Below are 8,995 nucleotides of genomic sequence, written 5' to 3' on the forward strand. Positions count from 1 at the left end.
AATATTTAAATATTCAATTGATAAATAAATACACACAGAAAATCAAAATGGCATCTTGCTCTAGGAAATGGCATGGCATCACAGCTTTGTAAGGCAGGTTCTGTTAGTCCTGGGTGTGTGACATGCGGAGCGTTAAACTGATATAGACCTGTGGTCTTCAACCCTGGTCCTCAGGGCCCACTGTCAGGTATGTTTTCAATGTTTCCCTGCTCCAACCCACCACTAACAACCCATTCATTTGAATCAGGTGTGTTGGAGCAAGGAGGGAAACATGTAAAACATGGAGGACAGAGGCCCTGAGCAGCAGGGTGAACACCACCAAGACAGACTAACCTTCTCTATGGTTTCAAGCTGAGCTGTCACTGCTAGCTGAATGCAGTGAGGCCAACTAACATGTTTGATGTAGACCTATAATAATGTGCGGTTTACAACTAAGCACAGTACACAGAGCGATATGCAGCACTGTGTAATAAGAGTGTTGTTACAGTAACCATGGATATTTCTGTTTTTGTACATACTGGATTAACGTGTTTCTGACTTGATAAAAACACCTCCCCATTTCACACTGTAATGTCTGGGTTCAAATCGAGACCCTGCCATTTAACAAAGACACAACATAGGCCTACCCGTTAGCCTTATCCAGACAGCAGTGTACGTCTTATAAAAATACAATTCATACAAATCTACAGTACGTTATTAAATCTATCATGAAAAAAATAAAAGATGTCTCCCATTTCAACCTCAGTTCTTGATCATCATTGGTGGGCTATGTCTTCGGTGCGGACGATACGGCCGTACGTCATGAGACCAGAAAAGGAAGCCTGCCGCAGGTTGAACTCCAGGGCAGATCGTTAGCTGCAATGGCCAGTGAATCAGAACGATCGAAAGTAGCAGTGTCGATGTTAACTCCAGTGTCGCTCCATTTAACCTTGTCTGGTGTACGATCATCCTCTGTACTATCGACCTAACCACCACCTGAGCATGGTTCTGTTCTGTTTTGAGTCTCTCACGTGAAAGTTCGAGTGATCTGCTATTATCATTGTAAGTGCTAGCGTAGACTGTAAAAAAATACAATGGATATATAGAGCCATCTACACCCAGACGAAACGTACAACCATTTGAGACTAATGAGAGTATTTCTGAGTGTAGAGTACAGATATGTGGCCGAGAGAAGAATTGAACCATGGTATCCATGAGCCTTCATCTCAATTCTTAGAGCTATGTTCAGAGTCAGCAAGGTTGCTCATCATGCAAACATGGGCATCGAACCACCTCTGTTACAACTGGATGGGGGGCTGGATATGAAGGTATTTGTGTGTGTGTGTGTGTGTGTGTGTGAGTCAACCGGTGTGTGTGTGTACGAGACACATGGTGTTGTTCAGATCTTGGCATCCAGCATCTCCAGCAGCAGTTTGTGCATGGGCACGCGTCCCGCCAGGTGGAGGCGACAGAAGGCGTGGACGGCCGCCTGGGCGGTCTGGCGGAGCAGGGGGAGGGTCATCAGAAGACGCCCCGCCCGGTGGGGCTCCGCCGGCCAATGGGAGGCCTCGTAGTCCTGCAGGGCCTCGTGGAGGTTGTCCTGGAAACGCTGCACTGCCTCGGCACTCTCCAGGCTCTCTGCATCTGAGGAGGGGGGGGGGGGGGGGGTAATTTAGCGGTTACCCAAAACTTTATACAAATAAATACTTGAGATAAAGACAAAGGGAGCAATAGAGAGAGAAAGAGAGAGAGAGAGATGTAGGGGGGTTCAGAGGGAGAGAGAGATAAAGGGAGAGAGAGAAGAGAAAGAAAGGGAGAGAGAGAGAAACAGGAAAAGAGAAGAGATTGAGAGAACGATATACATAGGAGAGATGAAAGAGGAAGAGAAAGGAAGAGGCAGAAAGATAAACAGACAAGGTCAAAGAGTGGGGGGGGGGGGGTACGGAGAAGGGCAACTGGAGCCTCTGGGCGTTTAGGTCAGGGTCTACTCGAGTGTTAACCCCCCCCCCCCCCCACACACACACACACACAGCCCTTTGGGTTACATATTGCCCATTATCTCCCAATTCTCTGGCCCATTTGACCCCCCTTTCAGGTTTAATGGACTGGCCTGTTTGCTCTGCTGACAGGAGAACCCCCCAACTAACTAACCCCCCCCCCCCCCCTTCCTTGGGGGTGTTTGTGCCCCAAACACGCTGCGTCTTTCTAATCTAGACACTAATGGATCTATACGAAGGCCTGTGTTAATTGGTGAGCACAGGGGGAGGGCGGGGGTGGTGGAGTTTGGCGGGAGGGGGGGAGGTGGGGGGCTGGTGGGGTGGAGAGAGGCTGGGGATTCATGTATTGATTGAGGCCTCTGTTCTCTCCACTAGGGTATTGATCAGCTTCCATGAGCTCTGGGAGAGGAGGGGGGGGGGGGGGTGAGTGGGTCCCAGACCCTGGAGGAAAGTGATGCCAATGACATACCCCCAGGGAGACAGACTGTCTACGGCTGGAAGTGTTCACTCAGACTCATATTGTTCTGTGTGTGTGTGTGTGTGTGTGTGTGTGTGTGTGACTAGTGTGTGTGTCCATCCATGTGTGGTACCTGAATTAGCCAGAGCCATAGCCCTCAGAGTGACTGCCTCTTCCTGGGTGAGCTTCATCTGTTGGTACTTAGTGGTGAGGTGTCGCAGGGCGCTGTACAGGTCTGCTAGCCCTGCCCTCCGACACTGCTCCGCGCCCAGCCGCAGGTTAGCCGCAAACACAATCTCTTCCCCGTCTCCGCCACTCCCGTTGTTGCTTATTGACCGCCACACCACAGCCAGCACCAGAGCTTCCATCCAACCGCTCTGCAGCAGCGCCATCTGGTCCACCAATGAGAGGCTAGAAAAACCTGAGGGGGCGGGACAATCAGGAGTCATGTGAGGATCATCGGGGTGAAAAGGTTAAATGAGAAACCAATCAGGAAAAGTGTTAACCTGGGATGTGCTTGGCCCAGCCAATCATGACCAAAAGTTCCCTGTTCAGGAGGTCACACAGGGTCAGCAGGGTCTTTAGGTCACTGTCATTGGTTGAGTTGTCCGGCGTGGCACACAGGGGGGCGGGTTCTGTCAGCAGTAGCTGGGAGACTACTTTGTTTCCTAGGAAACAACAGCAAATGTAAACAAACATGAACATTATTTTTGGGAGAAGAAATACACCAAGTATGGGGCAAATATGGTATTATAACCATATAAGTTATAGTATTAAATGTGTGTGTGCGTGTGTGTTTATGTAAGTGTGTGTGTGTGTGATGGAGAATGCATGTAAGTGTAAGGTGTGATGCACTCACTGTTAGATTTCATTGGGTGTGTATAAGGAGCTTTCATGTAAAGAGTCAGGGCTGAATCCACTCGTCTCTTATACTTCTGTCTCCCACCTCTGACACGGTCCATACGAACACCTGAACACACACACACACACAGTCTGTAAGTCACTCTCTCATTGTCAGCATGTCCAGACCTGCTCATCTTAACAAACCAAACATTCATTTGACAGTGAATGAGAGTGAATGTGACCTTTATGAAGAACTGTTTCCCGAAAAAACATTAATAATTTGAAACAGAGACAGCATTATTTACTTATTTAGAGAGAAATATAACTGTTTAATTTTGGCAGCAAGGGTTGTAGTTAGAGGGAGACCATCCTCCTTTTCTCACCTTCCTTCATCATTCCGGCACGTAGACATTTCTGGAAGCGACATGCCTGACATGACTTTCTGCGGCGCTTGGTGATCTCACACTCGTTCATCACTGGGCAGCTGTACTCAATGTTACCTGGCAACACAGGAAACACACGCCAAGGTTACATACGCTGGCACGGCAACGCAACAGTCCCACTAAACATGGACACAGTGAAGAGCAACACTCTGAGAAGAACCACACAGCCATGGTCTGCGGAAACCTCTAGTTTACCATGAATGCAACTTCTTAGTTCATCTGAACAAGTGATGACACTTTAATGAACTCAAGTTCCTCTGAGGGGTCAGGCTGGCTGGTTCACACATCTGGTGGGGTTATTACAGTTCATTAAGGAGGGAGGGAGGGAGGGACAGGATCCCCTGTCTGTGCCCCCCTCGACATTGACCACTTCAAGACTGGCACCCTGAGCTTTCACACAGCAATCCATAGCAACCCCAGCCCCAGCCCCAGCCTCAGCCCCGGCCTCAGCCCCAGTTCAATCTAACACTCTATTGATTGGCTTGGCCACACTCAGCCTAAGCATTAAACAATTTAGGTCTCACAAGACAATAAGGTTTTAATAGAGTATTGACGAGAGGCTGGAGACAGACCAGTCTGTGCCCAGACAGAGGCCCAGGCTCTGGGTGGGAGAGGGAGTGTGTTGCGGGGTAAAGACCCTGAATCAATGATTTGTTTGATCCCTGTAGTGGACAAGAGGCTAAAGGGGGATCAGTCGTTGATTGCCAGGACACTCCAAACGCTCAAACCCTCATCCTCATCATCATCTTCATCATCATCCTTATCATCACCAGCCACAGGATCTCAGCCATGGCTGCTGCCTTTGAAAAACTCAAGAGGAGCTTAGTTTCAAATTGTCATATGGTGCCGTAAGCTCTTTCCATCATCTTTCTGTCATTGCTGCACCAGAGGCAGCCCGTCCCAATACACAGGGGTTATTTGAGACTTCTGGATCAAACTTGAAATAGTTGCGAGACATTAAACATGCAAATGAATGTCAAAACCATTTAGGATTAAACAAATACTGATAACAGATCATTAAGCTAGGAACATCTGAACTCCATGAGGCCAACAATTTCAAAGCCTCCCTCACATATGAATTAGACAAAAAGATCAATATGCTTTGTCTGCTGTTTTGTCAGTCAGCTAAGAAGATACATCAACAAGTAAGCTTCCATAAAGACCACAGTAAGTGTATGAACATTGTTTTCCCTGTTTAATCCCCAATTAAAACCTCAAAGTCTATAAACCAATATGAAGCACATTTTGACTTCGCACGGAAATCAATCTCATACCACAATCTAGCTGAGAACTATTGGAAATCTCTTTTGCGATCAGCCGCGTTTGCTAGACTCCGACTAATAGATTATTGATCAATTATATCAACGAGCCCTACAATATTCAGCAATTTGGCGGTGGCCTACATTCATCACATATGGACACATTCACGTATGAAGGCAAGACAATTATCACCAAATTAGCCTACTTTTTTACCGATTGACTTCGTGGGTAAACTTTGTTTTGTTGTTTTTATTTTATTTTAAATTTTTACCTTGAATTGTCCTTTTAAAGAACGCTTTACATGCCTCGCAGGACGCAACACCATAGTGGTAGCCGGATGCGAAGTCTCCACAAACCAAGCAGAGCCGCTTAGGTCCGGTACCGAGCGACGACAAGTAGTCGCATTTGAGAATGGAGTCAACGTGTGCCGAGAGCGTCAAACTCTGCTCGGAACTGAAGTGTGATGCGGTGTCCGGTGGCGGGCCGACACCGCTGCCGCTGCTGCTGGAGCTGGGAGATTCGGGGTCAAGCGAGCGTCCCTGGGAGAAAAGACTGTATCCGCTGGTGTCGGAGCCGGGGCTGAACGGTGTGGTACTGTCCAGAGCGAATGCTGGGCTTGATGGATCCGTTTTGATTCCCGGTTCGTCTGGCGACGGAGCGTCATCCATGCTCGAGGATTCCAACAAACTGCGAACACATTTGTTTTACTTACGTAAGTCATGATGTGATAGAATAATATCTAGACTCAGTTGTAAAGTGGAAGAATCACAATAACTTTTCTTTTAACATACTAATATATATATATATATATATACATATATATATATATATATATATATATATGTATATATTTTTTAAAGCAAATAACCTTGAAATCTGTTTTTACATGGGGAGAGTAACCTAAGAATAACGATAGGCCCTAGTTTATTGTTGTACGTCTTGATTGTGTAAATAGATAAAATGGCTTTGGTATAGTAGCCTACCAACACCTGAACATCTTGTTTTCCTTACCTGTGCTGATGAAGAAAGTGGAAGTTTTCAGTCAAACAAAAATCTTTTAGATCCATGCTCCAGAACGATTTGTATGACTCAAAAGTAAATTAGAAACGTATTTTATCGGAGCAGTAGGCCTAAAACCTTTCCCCTTGTCACAGACCCGGGATGAGGGAACAGAGATGGAGAGATAGAGAGGTGGAGGGAGGACAGTGAGATAAGAGTGAGTTAGCTGACAGGTTTATTTATCTGACTGTGGGTTATTAGCAAGAGGCGGGGCTTATGACAGGGAAACCAATCAATCTTCACTGAGAGGGCAAGCCTTTGTTGATGGAGTGTCTCTCATGTGATGTGACCGTGACTGGATGTAAATAATTATAGAATTATTTCAAAACACTATACATTCATTAATTTTGCACTTTCTCATTTACACTTAACTCCTGTTAAGAAATCTTTACACTTTAACTAGGAAGTTTAGATTAAGTTATCTTGGCGACATGATTAAACGCTTTCTGATGAGAAGTTGGGCACATTTCACTCATTTGGTATACTGCATAAAAAGTTTGCATAATGTACCCATTTTGTCCGTACCATTTTGAAACAATCCACACCCCTCCTCATCCTCTGTTGTTCCTCCCCCGTTTCTGCGAGAGGGGGTGTTTGGTGTAAACAGAGTCATACAGTATACTCAGTGAAACCAGAGGACCTACAAGAAACACACTCATGCACAGCACTCCTCTCTGCTTCCAGGACTGTGTTGTACTTGACAACAGTCTCATGTTCCTCACACCCACCATGGCTTTGTCAACCCATCAACAAACAGATTGGTGGAGCTACAGCTGTTGTCTCCACACACTACTTAAAGGTAATCTGTGTATGTGTGTGTGTGTGTGTGTGTGTGTTTGGTGAGGTTGGGCCAGGTTAGGGTGGCACAGAGAAAAAGTGAGACGCTGGCTGGATTTAGAGATAGAAGAGAGAGGGGGACGGATTTAGAGAGAGAACAAAGAGAGGGAGGGAGAGGAAAGACTGAGAGCTTCAGAACACTGCCAGTCAGTAGGTCAGGTACGTAAGCAAATGCAGGCTTACCTGAGTAGGAGGGATGGAGAGGGGGAGGGAGGGATAAAAGGAGATAGGGCAGAGGGATGGTGGGGGAGGGAGGGAGTTAGACGCGTGTAATGTTAGGGTGGTGGAGGGGGTGGGGAAGGGTGGGGGTGCTGAGGCAGAAGGTACATTACATGATGTGACACACTAGCCAGAGAGAGGCCACACACACTCACACACACTCACTCACTCCAATCTCCCCAGCTTGTTTCATAAGAGGGGGAGACAGGTAGTCAGCTGGGAGACCTACAGACCTATATACTGGACCTACAGAGGAACGTCCAGTCCCTGACTCACGTGATTCCCCTCAGCCTTGCATGTGGAGCTCCAACATCCCCTGCTCCGTCAGCAGCGCTGTGAGTCATTAATGGCCTGAATTCCCATCGCCTGGATGAGGACAACATCAAGTTCTATTGATTTGCAGAAGTTATGTTGTTCTTTTGCAGTATGGTTTATAACTATTCCTTTACAGTTCTGTTGTATTGTACAAAAAAAGGCAATATTATTATCTTGAATGGAGATATGTTTTGTGTTGAATGGGAATGCCATTTTATGTCTTTCAGTAACATTATTATGTTGAGATCATTTTCTTGTTATACTTCTCAGAAATGTGGTTTTCATATTAACTGTGGCACAGTTCTATCAGTTAAATGCCACAGTTATTTTATTTAAATGAGGGTTATTAGTCAAACACCTTTGTTATGTAAAATGTAAACATTTAAAAACTTTTCATCTGGGTTTCAGGAGGATATTCTGAAGGCAGAAACAGCCTAACGTGACTCAAATCAAGTGTACCTAAAGTCTTCAAAGTAATAAAAAAAAAACTTCCTTCCAGCTGTGACCAACCCCTGATGTTAGATTCGCCTAGTTAGATTAAGGGTGGGTGTTAGCCTGGTTCTAGGCCAGTTAGGGAGGTGATGGGAGGGATTAGTGCCTAGGCCAGCTACTGACAGGACTCAACCCTCTCCAACCCTAATCCCAGAAACACCACATCAGCAACATGCAACATGCAACCCCAAACCAAGCATCCACCCCAGGATGCCCACGCACATTCAAAGACCTTCAACATGTACAAACATCCACATTAGGACACACACACAAACCATAAACATGTATAAACAAATATCCATACTACGACACACACACACCCACCCCACCCCCCCCCCCCACACACACAAAACACACCCACACACACAAAACACACACACACAACACACACACACAAAGCTAAGCAGATCCTGTTCACCTGAGGTCATTGGGGCCAGTAGGTGAATGATTGACACCTGTTCCAGGAGAAAAAGGGGGGGGGGGGGTGCTGGATGAATGTTACTTGGGACCCTCAGTAACTAGAAGGCTTGACGACCCAGCCCCCCCCCATCCTCTCCAGCTGCTTACTGTAAAGGAGTCATTAGCAGGGGATGCTGGACTGTTCCTCGACTGCACACCATGTGAGGTGATCTTACAACAGAAGCCAGAAATAGAGCAGGATAGTGGAAAACATGACCGGCCTTGTTGACACATAAACAGGCATAAAAAACAAGAAAACCAGATAGATAGATAAAGAGGGAGAGAGAGAGGGGGGAGACAAAGAGAAAGAGACGGAGGAGAGTTGGAAAGAGAGAGAGAAAGAGAGAGAAAGAAAGGAAATGCTATGGGAAAAAGAGAAACACAGAGAGAGAGAGAGAGAGAGAGAGAGAGAGAGAGAGAGAGAGAGAGAGAGAGAGAGAGAGAGAGAGAGAGAGAGAGAGAGTACACCAGATGAATCTGATATTCCGCTAGCTCCTGCAATCCACCCCAATGGGCTGAGAACGAAGTGAAGCTGTTTAATCAGCTTAGTGGTGTGAGTGGAGGATTGGCCTATAAAAGGGCTTAGCAGTGGATCCTTATAAACACACTGAGCTTTAGGACAGCCAGGTAGAGGA

At 46.4% G+C, this 8,995-nt stretch overlaps 1 protein-coding gene and 1 long non-coding RNA gene across 2 annotated transcripts; one reads left to right on the forward strand and one right to left on the reverse strand.

The window, feature by feature from the left end:
* Positions 1-1,378: 1,378 nt before the first annotated feature.
* Positions 1,379-6,046, reverse strand: esrrd (estrogen-related receptor delta). The gene is made up of 7 exons (XM_084674154.1): positions 5,991-6,046; positions 5,251-5,666; positions 3,660-3,776; positions 3,293-3,403; positions 2,940-3,101; positions 2,567-2,854; positions 1,379-1,623 (listed from the first exon to the last, which is right to left on the reverse strand). The coding sequence occupies exons 1-7, from the start codon at positions 6,044-6,046 to the stop codon at positions 1,379-1,381; spliced, it is 1,395 nt and encodes a 464-aa protein (XP_084530280.1).
* On the forward strand, positions 5,524-7,905 carry LOC146257167 (uncharacterized). Its single transcript, XR_014729937.1, has 4 exons — positions 5,524-5,691; positions 6,723-6,837; positions 7,278-7,429; positions 7,818-7,905. It is a non-coding gene; the product is annotated as an uncharacterized LOC146257167 (long non-coding RNA).
* The last annotated feature ends 1,090 nt before the right edge of the window (positions 7,906-8,995 follow it).

This window comes from Hypomesus nipponensis, chromosome 15 (assembly GCF_054491055.1).
Source record: "Hypomesus nipponensis isolate SF chromosome 15, ASM5449105v1, whole genome shotgun sequence".
NCBI lineage: Eukaryota > Metazoa > Chordata > Actinopteri > Osmeriformes > Osmeridae > Hypomesus > Hypomesus nipponensis.